The 17740-nt window shown below is 48.0% G+C and overlaps 2 protein-coding genes across 2 annotated transcripts; one reads left to right on the top strand and one right to left on the bottom strand.

Annotated features, from left to right (window-relative positions):
* Positions 1 to 1567: 1567 nt before the first annotated feature.
* On the bottom strand, positions 1568 to 13689 carry KIF22 (kinesin family member 22). Its single transcript, XM_075285898.1, has 15 exons — positions 13642 to 13689; positions 9167 to 9249; positions 8663 to 8867; positions 8177 to 8304; positions 7939 to 8099; positions 7650 to 7859; positions 4652 to 4882; positions 4356 to 4509; positions 4133 to 4247; positions 3889 to 4057; positions 3340 to 3532; positions 3109 to 3164; positions 2766 to 2963; positions 1774 to 1833; positions 1568 to 1673 (listed from the first exon to the last, which is right to left on the bottom strand). Exons 3-15 carry the CDS (start codon positions 8851 to 8853, stop codon positions 1644 to 1646), a joined length of 1896 nt encoding a protein of 631 aa, XP_075141999.1. The 5' UTR covers positions 8854 to 8867; positions 9167 to 9249; positions 13642 to 13689; the 3' UTR covers positions 1568 to 1643.
* A 469-nt stretch (positions 13690 to 14158) lies between these two features.
* On the top strand, positions 14159 to 16925 carry PAGR1 (PAXIP1 associated glutamate rich protein 1). The gene is made up of 4 exons (XM_075285537.1): positions 14159 to 14265; positions 14790 to 15211; positions 15962 to 16044; positions 16428 to 16925. Exons 2-4 carry the CDS (start codon positions 14790 to 14792, stop codon positions 16610 to 16612), a joined length of 690 nt encoding a protein of 229 aa, XP_075141638.1. The 5' UTR covers positions 14159 to 14265; the 3' UTR covers positions 16613 to 16925.
* Positions 16926 to 17740: the final 815 nt, after the last annotated feature.

The raw sequence follows: 17740 nt of genomic DNA, 5'->3' as shown, positions 1-17740 counted from the left end.
CAGTGTTCTGTATCTAAGCCGCTAATGTGCGATACCGTCTTCTGTATCTAAGCCGCTAATGTGCGATACCGTCTTCTGTATCTAAGCCGCTAATGTGCGATACCGTCTTCTGTATCTAAGCCGCTAACGTGCGATACCGTCTTCTGTATCTAAGCTGCTAATGTGCGATACCGTCTTCTGTATCTAAGCCACTAATGTGTGATACCGTCTTCTGTATCTAAGCCGCTAATGTGTGATACGGCCTCAGTCATATACTAAATGGACTATTCTGCTGGTGAATGTATTATGGGGCCAGTCCATTTGTAGTCACCCCTGCACATCTGTATTGCATCAGTTTTCAGAGATTCTCATGAACTTCGTCTACGGCGCGATCTGTTAGAATGAAAGTAAACAGTCATGTGAATAGGTCCATAGCTTTGCATTGACTGTAGTGAAGTCACATGATGGCCAGTTGTCAAATTCATTTGACTTTTACTAGTATTTGCTCTATAGTGCCCCCTACAGGTTACTACTTGGATTCTATGACTGTAACATGAAAATGTGCAGGCCATTTATATGGACACTTTTCTATTATCCTTCCATTTTTCGTGTATCAAACAGGACTGAGCGTGAAATAGATGTGTGACTGTCCCGTGTAGCCAGCCCAACACCTATATGGAAGGAGAATATAGGATATACTGTAGAATTCTCCAGGCCAGACTAAGCCAGATCTGATCCACACCAAGGCTCAGTTATAATCAAGCCAACCCCCCCCAAAAAACAAACCCCACAAAACTAAAATTATAAATGCAGCGCCCCCTATAGCAGAGGTGAAAGCAAGTAACTATCACAGGACTGACATCTGTATTGGTCTTCAATAATAAGGGATGTCAACTGCAACTACACAGGGGTTCTCTAGTGTAAGAGCTGCCATGTTCTGGACGCTTTACTGCAAAAGATTCAGCCCTGTCTGATCCCATCCCCATAATACCCAGCCAGTAGTTCTCTGTACATTGCATTTAACTCTTCGCTGTCTGTGACTGGACATTATCACTACTCATACCTTGGGATCTCTGAATTGTAACCCTGGAGAGAAAGGATTTGGAGAAGCTTTAAATAAAAAAAGCTCAAAAGTTTATTAAAAATACATAGTTCAGGTATAACTATAACATATGGGATTCATCGGCAGGGCATATGGAGGGCAGAGTAAAACACAGAAAATCATGGAAGTCTATCTATAGAGACGAGCAAATAATTTACAATATACCACAATCTCTATGGCCGAGTCCTTTAGACATTCGCTTCCTGCTGATCAGTCTGTACAAAGTTTCTGTCAATTCATTGGTCCTATATACACGAGTGGTTAAGTGTAACTGCTGCATACACAATACATACAAGACCCTATGGACACGTCTGTAGGATGCCTGTTGTAGGGTCCGGAGGCTCACAGCACAGATAAAACACTATTAAATCATATAACATGGCACCGCTCTGCACAGTGATCTGTATGGTGGAAGGGTCACCAGGTGCCGGACACCCCACTGCCGCACAAACCTCATTTACCAGTCGGCCAGAGGATTGTGCAAGAGGCAGGTGTATAAGAGGTTTCATAGAATCCATGAGGGGGAGGCTTCTCGAGAGAAGTGCAAGGTCCGGGGGCAGCTTCAGCTCGCTACTATGCTCAGGATGTTGGCCTGTGGGGAGAGAGGAATTTAAGGATCAGACCTACTCATATATAGCAGTCATAGGTTCTGATCCAATGCTAATATACATAAGACACAGCCTGGATCTTACCTTTAAAAAGGAAGTGACTAGTTTGACAGACATCCCTTCCATAGAGGCCAGGTCCTCCACCTGAAAGAAAGAAGTCATCTCTTAATCTCCAGTGACCTAAGAAGAGCATTACTGGGCAACACCTCGGCTGTACATTTAAAGCACATGGTCTAGGTCTCTAAACGTGCACCAATATGCATTTAAAGAGCAGGCTTGAGCCAGCTGACAAAGTGACAGACGTCCAGATAAGACCTTGTTGAGCAATACACTGAAAAGAAACTCTGCATAAAGGGACAGGCATGCACATTCATCACCTCCTCCTATCACCATAGACTTCTATTGTAAGCTATAGCTTGAAGAGTCAGTGATTTCCAGTCTGTCCTGTGAGGCCAAGATAGCTTTGGCAAAGTTTTGAGAGAATATCTGTTTAGGAAGTAGGAATAAAGTGGCCTGTACATGGAGAAAGAATTTCTGATAAGACATCACAGGACTTCCTTATATTCTCCTGCACTACTCATTTATGACATGTTCGTTGAAAAGTTAAGAGCCCTGACCCAAAACACAGGATGATCAAGAAGTTTAAAATATAAAGGGTACATGTTATGTTCCAAAATGTAAGCCGTTAAGGGGTTATACATTTCTGACATTGCTGGCCTATCCCCTGCAGATCACTGGTACTGAGACAGCACTATGTGTAGGTATGGCAGTGCAGTACCTACATTCACCACTAGTGTGCAGCTTGGATCGTACTATATAAACAATACCGAGAGCCGCACTGTCTGTGACCACTGATCTGTAGATCTAATATTCATGGCCTATTCTAAGGATAGAACATCAATGTCAGAAACTGAATAATCCCTTTAAAATGTCTTAGAAATGGAAATTCTATCTAAAAAAATAACCTAAAATATGCTAAACTAAGGCATAGCAAGACTAAGCTGAGTCTGATGATACCCGCCGCACAGTACAGGTACATAGCCATACAATGGGTCAGAATTTGCTTTTTTCCTTACATTTTTGAAGGGCCCGTTGACCTCCCTCCAGCCCACGATCAGCTTGGCCTTCTTGTCCCCGATCTTCTGCAAGGACTTCAGCTCTTTTATGGAGCCATTGTTGAGCAGATTCAGAATCTTCTCTCTGCCATTCTTGAGCAGATCCGTCCTCACGTTCATCTCCCAGCTGGGCTCATTCTCACGGCCTGCATGGGCTTTCTGTGGAAGTGACAGATAAGATAAGAAAACCTCCAGATACAACTATCCAAGGACAACTTTCAGCCACTGAGGTTTAGACTTGCTGCTATATTGATTTTAGGTGGCCCTCCGCTTCCTCTTGAGAACATTTGGAAGAGTTACTCACCCGTTTTTTCTTCTCGACTACTGCGATCCCTTCTTCTTTTGCATTTTGGTTGACACCTGGACAAAACCAGACACATAAGAGTTCAGCTGCAGGAAACACTTCATCTAAATGTCTGTGTTAATAGTACACACCCTCCCCCGCCATCACCCCCACACACACTACTAACAGAGGAGCTCTGACCCCTACCCAGGCCTGTGCCTCCCTCCACTTTCAAGTCTCCAAGATTCTCACCCTGCAAGGGCAGGACACGGAGCACCTTCTTGGCCTTAGCAGTGGATGTCGCGCGAGTTTTCAGGGGTGCCCGGAACGCACTCTCATTCACACTGGAGTCAGAGAATTCAAAGTCGGAGTTGTTAGACTTCTCCATACGGGCCTCTGCTGCCAGAGCCTTCTCCTCCAATTCCTTCTGCTTCTCCTTCAGCCTCTGAGGAGGAATGGGAAGACATGCAGGAGATTAATGCAACCAGGAAAGGTAATAAGTGGTTAATGTGTGTCCCTTTATGTCATATCTATGGGCGATCTGCAGGAGGGTGCGGGCACACAAGACGACCACAAAGCAAAGCAGAAAATTGCAAAACCCTGCACCGCAAACACTAGCGCGGCCTCCTGCAGTGCGAACCAGCGTCCGGACACTTGTAAACAATGCAGAGGCCACAGCACTAACGCCACCATTGGAGTACAACCCCCAGTTATGTTTTACTGTCAGAAGACTGGAAAATCCCTTTAAATTCCTGGTAATTCCTATAACTAGCATCTCATTAGGTAAAGATCCTGCCTCACCTCAATCTCCAGCTGACTCTCCTCCCACTTTTTCAGTAAGGCCATTCGCTCCCGTTTGGGCGTGCTCAGTAACTTGTTCTCCATCTTTCCCTTTTCGCTCAGGATCTTGTCCAGTTTCAGCAGTCTCTCCACCACTGCTGAGTCTAAGGCGGCAATCTGGAGATTCTTCCTGTAAAAAAGCAGAAGGGAGCTCAGTAAGCTCAGTGACGCGCAGCTAGCCATACCCACCGGCAACGGGTCGTACTTTTCTCTGGATGTATCAGGAGACTCCTCTGCAGAATCTGTCTTGGTTTTTTTAGGATGTTTAGATGGCGCTGAATTCTCCAGATCATCTCGAGGTCTCTTCAAGGTGGACTGAACTGGGGAGGGGGAAGAGAAGACATGAGATCACACAACTCTGCATCTCCTGTCACCCTTCTGTCTATAAGACCGTTCCCCAATGTCTGACCCCAGAGATGGCCTCTTACCTGGTGCCTGTGTGGTCTCCTGGCTGAATGGTTTGTTGATGATCTGCTTAGACTTAGCAGCAAAGTTGAGCGCAGTGAGTGTATCAAAATAATACTTCTGTTCAGGAGCAATATTTGTGATCATGACGCTGTGGGCGGAGCCACCAAGCGAATCCTGCGAAAACCAATAAACATTAGACACGTGATATCCAAGACGCTGTAGAAACCCTGCTATGGATAACCCCCCCCCCCCAATCCTGGCTGTGGGTGCAATATAGCAGAGCCCTCCGATACGTCAGGTTATCACGTGCACTCACCTGCAGGAGCCGGGTCAGCTTGCTGTCTCTGTACGGGATCCTGGGCAGCCCCTGACTCAAAGCATCCACAACCTTGCTGAGTGTGAAGAGGGACGAGTTGATGGCGCCGCTCTCCTTCAGGCGGATGCCCTGATTTCCGGTGCGGCGGTTGTCTTCGGACCCCGCTAGGTCTATTAGATAAAGTTTTCCTGTCAGCTGCCGGCCAGGAGGGATCCGCTGAGTCTTCTGTACCTGGAAGGATGAATAAAAGGTCCTCAGTATCAGACACTAACTACACGAAAGGTACACCAAGAAGGAAAAGACTTGGAATGACTGAAATCCCAGAATGGAGACACCCCTGACCAAAACATTTATGTCTATTACTTAATGTCTTGCAAAAGCCATAACTTATCATATTGGACAGACTGCATTTCCTAATGGTAACATTTAATATGCAAAAAGTAATTTAGAATGAGGTAAAATTGGGGTGGGGGAATGCAGATGAGCCGCCATCTCTTAGGTTTTATTTTTATGGCGTTTCTGGTTCAGTGAAAATGTCATTATGTAAATTTGGCGGGTCAGTCCATACGGAAATACCAAATGATTGTTTTAATAAACTAATAATCTAAAATGATGTTACATCATATGACGTCTGTAATGTCTTTATATTTCCATAAATAGAGGTGAATTAAGGTCATTTATTGGCTCCATTTTGTGGGAACGTCTAACGTTTTGATCACTTGTTAAAAATGAAAAACCAAACAAAAAACAAACAAACAAAAAACAAACACACACGGACACTGGTGCCATGTGTATAATACAGTAGCTATGGAGTCCCTGCACAAAACACCATACAAGAGCTCTTAGTGACCTCCTTAAGTACATGGACTGACCTTACTAAATGGTAAAGGATATGCAGAATGATGGAAAAATGGAAATAAAATATTCAAAACCTCTTTATTCCGTATTTAGTTGGAGTGCCACCCGCAGGAATCCCTGCACTTACACACCTTGGTGCACTAGGAGGTGATGAAAGGGAATCTGTCATGGTGACTTAGGTCACTCAACACCTGTTCCATAAGGGACTGTGGGTGGTTTAGATTGTCAAATCGCCCTGTACCCCCCCCCCCAAAAAAAAACAACCAAACAAATGCCCCGTACCCCTGCTATATGCACATTTAAGCCAGAGTGTTCATCCTCTGCTTCACTAAAGAACCGCGCAGGCGCCGGGAGCACCAGGGAAGAGTCCGCTAAGGCTCATCAGACTCATCTCTAGGCAAGTATAAAGGGTTAGTTATTACTGCAGGCACTGTCAGCTTTATAACTGGGTGATTTGGGACACTAATCTCCAGGTCTAAGGACCTGTGGATGGTTTAGTGTCCCACATCAGTCTAGCAGGTTCTCCTTAATGGCGTCTAAGGAACGCTATGTCATGCTGAATGCACTTGGACACACATATCAAAAAATGCCCATGACAGCTGACATTACTATCAGCGACTAATGACATCCCAGATGTATTCAATGGGAGATATGCCTGGAGATGCTGCAGGCCAAGGCAGTCCGTCTAGGCCTCCGCAGATTGCTGACAGGAACACGTGGCCTGATGTTGTCCAGATGGAAACGTCTTCCGGGACACTTTGGAGAAATGGCCGCTCCAAATGAATGTAATGCCAAGAGTACCTGTAATGTAGACTAGAGGGGTGCAGCTATTGTACAGCATACCAGCCCACATCTTAATCGACATCCTCTTGTGAAGGCCCCTCATGGTGTTCTTCACGTGGTCTCCAGCCCAAACCCTGGCCATCATAGCATTCAGGACAAAAGCAGAAGCAGAGGCCTCTATTTAAGTCTCCGTCGCTGTGCACCATGGTAGACATTAGCTCAGGTGGATGTGTGGCTTGTAGCCCAGTGAGGTGTTAGCGCCTTCTGATGGTTTGTCTCCATAGACTTGGCTCTTGCAGTACAGACTGGAACACTATGTGCCGTTCTCCCAATCCCAAGGGTCAACTCCACAGACCTCTTGGTGTCATTCCAGTTCATCCTTGTTCTCCCAAACACCAGGACACTCACCACGTTGACCACTGCTCATAAACCAAGGTCTCAGTACAAGGATTCTGTGATAACCGGCACATCCACAAGCAGCTACATCCTCGATTTGCAGAACCTTATGGCGCCTTCCTTGCTGTTGAATATTTCACAGGGTCGTGAAAAACTGGAATCCGAGCAGGCAATAAACTTCCACCTGACAGGTGGAAACTTCCACCTTCCACCTTCACCGGTGAGACACAGTGAAGTCTCTGGTGCCAATGCTTGTGGTAAACACCTCAGGTATGGGGGTGAAGCATCTAATGGTGGAGAATATCTAATCATCCTGGATTGTCAAGGTGTCAGACTAGCAGGATTTTAAAGTGAATCTGTCAGGTTGATTTGGGACAGGGAATACAAGCGGCAGGGTGAGGATAAAGCTTTTTAATGTATGTTGCAGGCACGGGTGGCTTCATTGCAGGCCGATTTGGAACACTAAACCCCCAATCCAAGGCCTGTAGGTGGTTTCGTGTCCCAAGTTGCCCTGACAGATTCCCTTTAAGACTGGGTTGTCACTATTTATACCACAGACCACTGGTGCCACCTACTGCTTGAAAAGTGCATGATCCAGCCCTCAGCTCACCACACAATAAATCAAACATTAAACAAGCTCTGGAAAATCTGCATTCTCATAAGTGCCATTTCTACCCTCTGGGAGTCATTACGGTAAATTTCCTGCAGTCTTCAAAGCTAATGCGCCATAATCCCATTACCGTACAGAACGAGGACTGTAAGTCAGAGTTCGCCCCTAATGCAGTGTGGACAGGAGAGCAGGTCCATCTACTGCACAATGTGAACCAGAACACCCAATGAACATCAACCTGAGGAGGGAAGTAGCCATGGCTGCTCCTGGTCTTCTATCATAGCCTGAGGCTGTCCTTGTGATATGTGACTGAAGGAGAACCCTCCGTAGTAAACCAATAAGCCCCCTCACCTTAATGAGCAGTAAGGCATGGCTACGGCTGGAGCGGTCGTTCAGTTTGGTGCAGGCAACTGTGCGGTTCTGACTGGCAGGAATGAAATGTTCATCGAAGTCTGAGAAGGTGTTTATTGTCTTCTCAGTCACCCCCGGGATGAGGATATTGTGGTCTTTGTCTTCTCGGATTGGAAGGTCCTTGTTCTTGGGCTCCAGTAGATCCATCACCTGAGGAGGGATCAAGTGTCAGACACATCTAGAGGATACAGACGACATCCAGCCGCACTTCATGACGTTTGTCACCCACCTTTTCCTGATAGATCTCCACATAGGACATGGTGATGGAGTAGATCCAGTTCTCCTCCACAGGTTTCCCATTCTCCCCCCGGGTCATCTGCAGCAGGTCTCTTACAGCTCGTGGTATGATGCCTGGCTGGTTTGGGTTGCCCAGCATGGTGTGGGTTTTACCTGAAGAAGACGACTTGTTACACAGAGTGAACGGTTTCTACAGACCAAACCTCCGTCATAGACAGGACACCACATACCTGCGCCTGTAGGTCCATAGGCAAACACACTGGCATTCTGCCCAACTAATAAGTGAGGAAGAATTGGACACACAGACCCGGTGTAGATCTCACGCTGGGTGGCCTTGTCCCCGTAGAAGGCATCAAATCTGAGGAGCAAAGAAAGGGTTAAAACAAAACTGGTTTACACAAGGCCTTGAGAACAAAGTCCTGTATAAAGTCAGCCACTACTTATATCTGTAGCCAAAAAAGCTAGGGGACAACTATAGGGAAGTCTATAGCAGAAGACATGACGTCCACTACCTGGCAGATGACTCTAATGTAGCCATCTCCAACCTGCGGCTCTTCAGAGGTTACAAGATTACAACGCCCAAGATGCACTGAAAGCTTCAGGCTAATAGGGCATTGCTGGGAGTAGTAGTGCCACTGGCTGCTTTATAGTACAATAGTCCTGGATGATCAATATGTAACTCCCATAGCGCCCCCAGCAGGTGACTGGTCACTTACTGGTACTGCATGGTTTCCAGCTGATTCCTCCAGTTCACAATCTCCAGTGACTGAGAGTCCAGGCCCCGGACACAGGCCTTATCCTCCTCCTTTTCCATGTATGGCCGGAGCCGCACCGCTACTCGCACCCGGGAAGGCGAGGGCTTCTTGTTCACCACATGGCCATCCATCATGCTCACTCTCTTTGCCATGTTTAATATGTTACCTGCAAAATGGATTCATGAGCACATCAGCTAAAACCTGCAGGAGGCCCGTCCACCTGTCCCAACAGCAAACTACAAAGGTTTACACCTCTACCACATCCCCTGCCCCAAGTGACCGCCATCATAAGAATCGAGAGACATCACCTGAAGCAGCAAAGCCAAAGTCTCTACCAGGACCCCACAACCATCATGTCATTTATAGCACCGTGTTCTCTAGTGGCAGAAGGATCTTTGGGCCCCTCAGGTCTTAAAGTGCCCAGGTGTCATTACAACCTCTGACCCTAAAGATATGACCGCTCACCTGTACAGGACACACGTAGTGGCCGATAGTCACTGATCCCCAGCTCCTCTGTGACAGGGGGTCCACAGATCTAATAACGTCACCTGAAAAACAGCAACCAGAATGAGAATAATATAATGACATATATATGTCCGACAAGAAGAACTATCATAGGCACAAACAGAAAGATGCCTGGGATATAGCTGAGAGCAGTAACGAGACCCATACATAGACCAGGGATGGCCACAACACTGGACAGATCAAGAGCCACAGAGGTGCAGTAACAGGCTGGGAATGCTGGGAGTTGTAGTATTACCTCAGATTGGAGACGATTCCCTAATGACAGTATTACAGCGTGCATATAAACGTATGTAACTATCCAACAGCAGGCAGCTCTATGGTGAGGAATATACGCCAGCATGGCCGCTGCACATGACAGTGAAAAAAAAATAGCCACCAGTAATGGCGGGTATTACAGATGGGCCTCTGAGGACCCATTAACTTGATTCAGTGAGGCCGGGCGTACAGCCCCATACATGCTCATGTAGCAGAAGTCACAAATTCAGTGGCGGATTACATAAGGAAATAGCGCCACCTTCAGAATGAATGAGAAATTCTGTGAGTAAAATGTATTCCTTCCTTCACATTAAAGGGTCCATTCACATGGAGTAACGCGAGGCGTTTTTTGTGCTTATTTTTACGGCTGTAAAAAGACGTTTCCATTGATTTCTATAGTAAAATACGCCTGTATTTTTACGTCCATTATTTTACGGACGTAAAAATACAGGAGTATTTTACTATAGAACTCAATGGAAACGTCTTTTTATGGCCGTAAAAATAAGCACAAAAAACACTTTGCGTTACTCCGTGTGAATTAGTGCTTGTGGTGCCGACTACAGAGATATTTAAAGGGATTCTACCATTAAAACCTCTTTTTTTGTGGATGTTAGACAAATAGCCTTTCTAAAGGCTATTCCCTTACCTTTAGATGTGATCTCCGCCGCGCCGTTCCTTAAAAAATACAGTTTTTTTTTACCGGTATGCAAATTAGTTCTCTCGCAGCGATGGGGGCGGGCCCCAGCACTGAAAATGCAATGGGGGCATCCCCACTGCTGCTCTAGAACACGATCCTGCGACGCCTCCATCTTCGTTTGGATCCTCCCCTTCTCTGTCGTCTTCCTCCTACGTCACTTCCGACGCCTGCGCAGTTGGCTCTGCCAGTGAGACACCAGCAGAGCTGAGTGCGAATGCCAGCCGGCTCCCGCATTGAACTACAAGAGCAAGAGCGGCCTCCCAAAAATGGCCGCCGGCATGCACAGTTGGCTCTACTAATGTTTCACTGCCAGAGCCAACTGCGCAAGCGTCGGAGGTGACGCAGGAGGAAGACGACAGAGATGGGGAGGATCCAGCCAAAGATAGAGGCGTCGCAGGATCGTGTTCTCGAGCAGCAGTGGGGACGCCTCCATTGCATTTTCAGTGCTGGGTCCGCCCCCATTGCTGTGAGAGAACTAATTTGCATACCGGTAGAAACCGGTATTTCTAAGGAACGGCACGGCGGAGACCACGTCTAAAGGTAAGAGACGAATAAACTTTCTAAAGGCTATTCCAATGTCTTATCCACAAAACAAGAGGTTTTAATGGTAGAATCCCTTTAAGCTAGCAAAACCTAAAAGTCTTAAAACCTCATTCACACACAGCAGACTTTCCATGCAGAAATGGACGTTCTTTGATTACTCCTCCTGTAATAATAGATAAAATCTGCAACAAAATACACAAGTAAAGCATTGAGGTGTGCATGTAGCCCTACGGTCATCAGGCAGTGCGCTGGGAAAGCAACAAGGAAGGGAGTGGGTCAGAAGATGCATCTACACTAGCACATGTGATGGAGGTGAAGTCGGCACAGTCATCCTCACATTGGGGTCTGTCTGTGTATTATGAGAAGGCCTATACAGCGTGCACCTGGCGACCTGGAATAGAACTGACGGCATCTGATAGAAGGTGCGGAGTACAGTGGACACGTCCAATAAGGGACAGTACGGGCAACCTCAAGGGCAGCTGAAGTGAAAGGGAGCCCCTCCCTCAAAACACCCAGACTCTGCAGTCAACTCTGACTATGGTACCTAAGAGGTTAAACAGCCATGGCCATCAAATGTGTAATACCAACTAGACGAGCAGCGCTCTGTAATAACACGCCGCCTCACGCCATCCACCGTACTGTAAGGGGAGGGTCATACAACTGAATCCGGAGCCAAATATCAGATTGATTTGGTCTGAGAATTAGTTCCAGAATTTTCCTACAATCTGCCTCACATTCAATACAACCCTTGCAGAAAATATAAGCGCCATGATTGCTCTTCAGGATTTCACCAGATAACTCCCATTGAAGTGGAGGCAGAAAAACTCTCAAGTAGAAAAAAATAATTCAGCTTCAAATCCCAGAAGTTGAACACGAACATTTCGGCAGCCGCTCACACACCACACAAGATAGAGAAGAGGTTCTCAAGGCGGGGTACTTCCCACTATCCGGGGGGCAATTTGTGCAGGGATTAGAGATCTCTATAGGAGCCCAGGGAACAGCTCTATAGCCCAGAACAGGTAACAATGTTTTTATGTTTGATTGCCTTCCCGGAGACAAACCCCCCCAAAATTTCAGATTTAGCTGAACCCTAGAAAGACGCAGGTTTAGCCAAATATTGTAAAATAATCCCTAAGTATTTAGGATTTTACACTGTGGGTGTTCTTTTACACGTGGGGACACCGGTGGTGGGATTATACTACACGTGGGGACACCGGTGGTGGGATTATACTACACGTGGGGACACCGGTGGTGGGATTATACTACACGTGGGGACACCGGTGGTGGGATTATACTACACGTGGGGACACCGGTGGTGGGATTATACTACACGTGGGGACACCGGTGGTGGGATTATACTACACGTGGGGACACCGGTGGTGGGATTATACTACACGTGGGGACACCGGTGGTGGGATTATACTACACGTGGGGACACCGGTGGTGGGATTATACTACACGTGGGGACACCGGTGGTGGGATTATACTACACGTGGGGACACCGGTGGTGGGATTATACTACACATGGGGACACCGGTGGTGGGATTATACTACACGTGGGGACACCGGTGGTGGGATTATACTACACGTGGGGACACCGGTGGTGGGATTATACTACACGTGGGGACACCGGTGGTGGGATTATACTACACGTGGGGACACCGGTGGTGGGATTATACTACACGTGGGGACACCGGTGGTGGGATTATACTACACGTGGGGACACCGGTGGTGGGATTATACTACATGTGGGGACATTGAGGGGGCCGTTACATAATTAACAAAAACACAGTAAAAGCCTTATTTTCATTAATAGTAAGGGCTAGTTCACACGGGGGGCGGTATAACGGGTTTTGGCACCGAGAATGACGTGGTGAGCCGCGTCACTCTCTGGTCAAAACCTGCCTGCCACGACTGTCGCAGCTGCCCCCCCTCCCCCCCCCGGAGTCGGCTCAAATGAATGGGCTGACTCCGGAGGTTGCAGCAACCAGGCGGACCACCATTGTGAGAGGGCGGATTAGGACATGTATTACGCGCCATAATCCGCCCCCTCTGAACGGGCCCTAATAATGGTATGTTCACACAGAGTTTTTTTGCAAGCGAATGTTGACGTGGAATCCGCCTACCATTCATTTCAATGGGAGTCAGTAGCAGGAAAAAAAAGTGACATAGATTTTCAGGCGGACTCTGCCTTGAGAAACCCATTGAAGTCAATGGGAGGCAGAAAAATTACCAGCGTTTTTTGAAAGAGAAGTTTCCAGGTCCATACAGTGCGCTAGAGCAAAAAATCTGCAATTAAAACCATGTCAAATAACGCAACAAAAAAACGTATCATGTATAAAAATGTTTCCTAATTCCTGAAGCAGATTTTATCAGCTTGCAAAAACGTGTGCGGACATAATAAGGGATCGCTACTTCGGGGGACAGTGTTGGGATATTTTCTCTACTGCGCGAGAGTCACCGCACAGACCAGCGATCGGTCGCAGCGTCACATGACGTCATCGCCGCAGAATAATAATAAGGAATAAGCCACTTCGAGCTATAAGGATCTGGTGTAAGCCACGGCCGCTTGTATGACAAGCCTAGACCAACCATAAAGTTCCCTTATGCATAGTCATATCCATTGGCAACCACACAGGACCCCAGCCTGTCAGCACTGAGATGGCCCCGCTGTATAACATGGTGCTCATGGGCACATGGCGGAGGTTTCATCAGTCACTGCCCGGCCAGAGATGACAAGACGGGCACTAAACCCCCCACAGGTCTGGATGTCTTCAGGTGACGCGCTCCAGTCCCCCTGCCCGGGGAGGATACACGGCACAGCACCCAGCTTTACCAGAGCTCTGAACGGTAAAGCTTTGTCCTGCAGGTTTATAGGAATCCTATAGTTATTCTATACTATACCGCCGCATAGGCCTACCTCCCCGACAGCCACACTCCCGCTCCCGGCCGCCTCTCGTTCTCTCCCGGTCTCAGGCCTCAGCAGCTGCAGTAAACCATCGGTTACTCGATCCCTATTTCGTATTTGGCGGCCGCCTTCGTCAACAGCCAATAGGAAAGCCTCCACAGCGTCACGTGACGCTCAAACCCCGCAGACGATGAAAGGCTTGGAACGCAAACCAATGCTCATTGGCCAGTTCAAAGGCCTAAGCCGTTGTCGCTGCGGTCACATGACTGGCGCGGCCATGTTTACTGTGGGCATTCTGCGTCTGATTCCCACAAGCTGCCGGGGTCCTCACGTGTACACTTCTTCTCCAACATTGAATTTGTCTCTAAGAATCCGCCAAATGAGCGGAGAATGTTGTGTAGACTGGCTGCAGCCTCGTCCACAGTGCTACGGTCCGAAATAAAGATGGCCGACACAGCCTTAACCACACAGCGCCACCGCGTGGAGGGCCCAGAACATAGCAAGTAGAGGACTAAGAACGGAAGTGATGTCTTACGATCCTGGCGGGGTAAACAGAATCAGACAAGATGTCGGCCTCCTCATCATCCTGAAGAGCGCTGGATTTTATTGAGAGGGGAGATCAGTGCAGGCAGTGCGGTGAGTGGTGACCGGAGGGGGCGCTGTTTGCATGACTTCACCCTGCAGGGGGCCATTATAATCATGCTGCTGAGCACTTTGGATGATGTAGCCGGTAATACAGCGGCTGTGTAGTGATGACGTCACTACTAGCTCATTATAACCAGTGGAGGACTCCTATCATATTATCCAGGGATTATAGTTCTGGGCCAGAGGGGCAAGGAAGGTGAAACCTCATGAAACTGTCCCCGGCCGGCGCTCTGATGTCTGATCCACCAGCGCCTGGAGGCTTGTTCTGGCAGTAGCGCTCGGCGGCCATTGAGGCTGATCAGCGGTCCTAGAGCGTCACACACATACACCACTGGTGACGTCCTTTGCTCCTACTTGTGCCAGACCAAGCCCCTGGGCGCTGCTAGATCGGACAACGTTGGTGACACCAGAGTACCGGGTACAAGTGAGTGTCCTCACCGCCCTCTTGGTCCATAGCTGTAATTCCTGAACAACCCCTTTAACTAACATAAACTTTACACCCTGCCTATGTTTAGATGCAGGAAGCCTCAGAAGATGGCGAGGAGAAGGTGACGTCTGGCATGGAGTCCCTGGCCGTGAAGGAAGAAGGAGAGGAGGAAGAAGAAGAAGAGGAGGCGAGAGAGGCCGAGGAGGGTCAGAAAGAAGAGGATGAAGGAGAGAAAGGAGATGAGGAGGGTGAAGGGGATGAGCGGCGGCAGGAGGAGGACGAGGATGAGGAAGACTGGTGCATCCCCTGCAGCGATGATGACTTGGATGAGACTGATGGCTGGACGCCAGCGCCGGAGGAGATAAAACGCCTGTATGAGCTGATCGCCAGTGAGAAGACGCTGCCCCTACAGGTGGACATCCTGCTGCGCCGACCACCCACCCCTGAGCCAGACCCCCTGGACGAGGAGTCAGACCAGGAGCAGGAGGAAGAGGAGGAGGAAGAAAAATCGTGAGTGACCCCGGGGCGACACCAACGCCAAAACGGTCTCCTGCATCATGTGCCGTAATGTGTGCACCGAACCCGTCCTGATTGAAATCTTCTCACAGCTGAAGGTTTGGCTCTAGGTTCACGCTAGTGTTTGGGTTTCCGTTCTTCCAGCCCGCTGGGTTTCCACCACAAATCGACGTAGAGAGAAATTCTGTTTTTAGGACTTTTCTCACCGGATATTTTAAGTGGAACGGGGGACGGAATCCCGAACTCTCGTGTGAACCGATTGGTTGTTACAGTTTATCAGTTTGGAGACCACATTGTTATATACAGTTGTAACAAACCCTCACCTGTGAACAGAATGAAGTCAGGACAGTCCATGTTCTCACTCATTGGCAGCATGCGGATGATAATCTGACGCCGTCATTGGGGGGAGGGGGGCTGCGCCATTATCATAGGGGTTATCTTCGTTGATGTATGTGAGGTAGCAGTGATGACTAGAGATGAGCGAGTACTGTTCGGATCAGCCGACCCGAACAGCACGCTCCATAGAAATGAATGGATGCACCTGGTACTTCCGCTTTGACGGCGGCCGGCCGCTTAACCCCCCGCGTGCCGGCTACGTCCATTTCTATGCGAGCGTGCTGTTCGGATCGGCTGATCCGAACAGTACTCGCTCATCTCTAGTGATGACGTCACTGGTGTTGCCTGTAGTGATTTGTCGGATTCCACTTGTCATTCGTCTGATGTTTGTTGTCTTACCCTCCCCAGGACTCCGCCCCCCACAGAGTTCGATTTTGATGATGAGCCAGTCACTCCGAAAAACTCGTTAATTGACAGAAGACGAACCCCTGGTAAGTCATGGCGGAGGGATGGAGCCTGCAGAGTACAGGTTGCTGGCAGATTCTCTGTTCTGTTAATCCCCGATATAAAGGCAGTGATTCTATGATTGTAGCTGTAACTTGGAGCAGAGCTGCAGTATAAAGCATGGTGGACAGTGAACAGCGCCCTGGACCTCTGATGAGACCGTATTTATAGCTAAACTAGAGACTGATCATAGCTTGAACAGAGCTGAAGGGAAGCAACAGCAGTGGTGTAAAGTATGGGGGATAGAGAAGCAGGAAGATAATGATAAGATTAGTGACTGGGATGGGCACAGTATGGGTGCGCGCTGCCTGGTGAACACTTGTGTTTTAAGGACTTCTTATTAATTAACTTCTTGTCTTCTGCTTATTAGGGAGCTCGGCCCGCAGTCAGAAGAGAGAAGCGCGACTGGACAAAGTCCTCTCCGACATGAAGCGGCACAAGAAGATCGAAGAGCAGATCCTGAAGACCGGACGTGATCTATTCGACATGGACCCTGACTCTGTGCCTACCCCAAAACGCTCGTCTGCCATTTTCCCTCGCCAGCGGAAGTACTAGCAACAACAGCCGGAATTTGTGCTTTGACTATGACAGAACTTACCAGTGGACTCTGGGATTAATACAGCCCCATCTTGTGGAGACTTCCATGTACTGCACGTAGTCCGCTGGTCACTCGCACACTGTAGTGCCGGGCAGCGGCTGATGTCTTATGTTCGTAAATATTTCGTGTTCACCTACATTTCTGAGGAAGTGACAAGGACTTGGCCTGCCCTGACTGTCGTGGATACCTGGGACTTGTAGTTCTACTAAATGGAAGGCCCATGCAGTGACCGCCACTCCTGTGTAAATAAATGAACCCTTCCCCCTTAAATCCCCTCCTAGACGTTTGTGTCTTTTCTGGTGATTGATCTGATCCCCCAGCACGGACTATTCCACCCACAGTCACCTGCAGGTTATAACCACTTCCCCTTCCTACCATTTCGAAGTATCTAACTTCACATTTATAAGCAAAAAAGAACAATTTTGGCGCAGATTTTCTTATGTAAACTAGACCAAGTTTAAAACGGCGTAAATGTATGAATTTACGACAGTGTACTTTATGCAGGCATGACACTGGAAAGGAGCAATGTATGAGCAGAGATAGTAAAACTGCTGCTGACTGTGATCTCATCTGTAATCACACAAGCCAGAAGTAGATACAAGTACACAGAAGACTTTTCTTACATTGTGAGATGTGCAGAATGTTTAGTACAGTGCACAGAGCAACATTTTGCAGACATGTCTGTGCAGGCTGTGAGGAGAATAAGCCCCTCCCCTTTACAGCCACTGTGTGAAGAGAGAACAGACGCTCCACTCACTGTGAATCCACCATGTATGTATCTATGAACAAACTTCCCTAGAGTAAAATGCAACATGTAACTAATTTGCAAGAATTTAGGGTTAAGGCCACACCTGGTGTCCCGCAGCAAAATAAAAGTGCTGCGGGAAAACCCACGGCAGCAACACATCACAACACAACACATGCAGGAACCCTGCAGCACTTTGCACAGAGAGTTCGCAGAGGTTTCCTCTGCGGACTTTCTGCTTCAATCCTATCTATAGGTGTTTTTGTAGATATAATGCAGGGGTAGGGAACCTTTGGCTCTCCAGCTGCTGTGAAACTACAACTCCCAGCATGCTCCATTC

The sequence above is a fragment of the Leptodactylus fuscus genome, chromosome 8, assembly GCF_031893055.1.
Source record: "Leptodactylus fuscus isolate aLepFus1 chromosome 8, aLepFus1.hap2, whole genome shotgun sequence".
In the NCBI taxonomy this organism is placed as follows: Eukaryota; Metazoa; Chordata; class Amphibia; order Anura; family Leptodactylidae; genus Leptodactylus; species Leptodactylus fuscus.
This window is presented reverse-complemented; position numbering and strand designations above follow the sequence as displayed.

Coding starts and splice junctions, on each gene's coding strand:
- KIF22 (XM_075285898.1), bottom strand. CDS start 8,853: ATGGCAAAGAGAGTGAGCATGATGGATGGCCATGTGGTGAACAAGAAG. Junction 4,883..7,649: donor ATGCCTTACTGCTCATTAAG/GTGAGGGGGCTT, acceptor TCATCCTTCCAG/GTACAGAAGACTCAGCGGAT. Junction 3,165..3,339: donor CCGTGTCCTGCCCTTGCAGG/GTGAGAATCTTG, acceptor GGTTTTGTCCAG/GTGTCAACCAAAATGCAAAA.
- PAGR1 (XM_075285537.1), top strand. CDS start 14,790: ATGCAGGAAGCCTCAGAAGATGGCGAGGAGAAGGTGACGTCTGGCATG. Junction 15,212..15,961: donor GAGGAGGAGGAAGAAAAATC/GTGAGTGACCCC, acceptor TACCCTCCCCAG/GACTCCGCCCCCCACAGAGT. Junction 16,045..16,427: donor TGACAGAAGACGAACCCCTG/GTAAGTCATGGC, acceptor TCTGCTTATTAG/GGAGCTCGGCCCGCAGTCAG.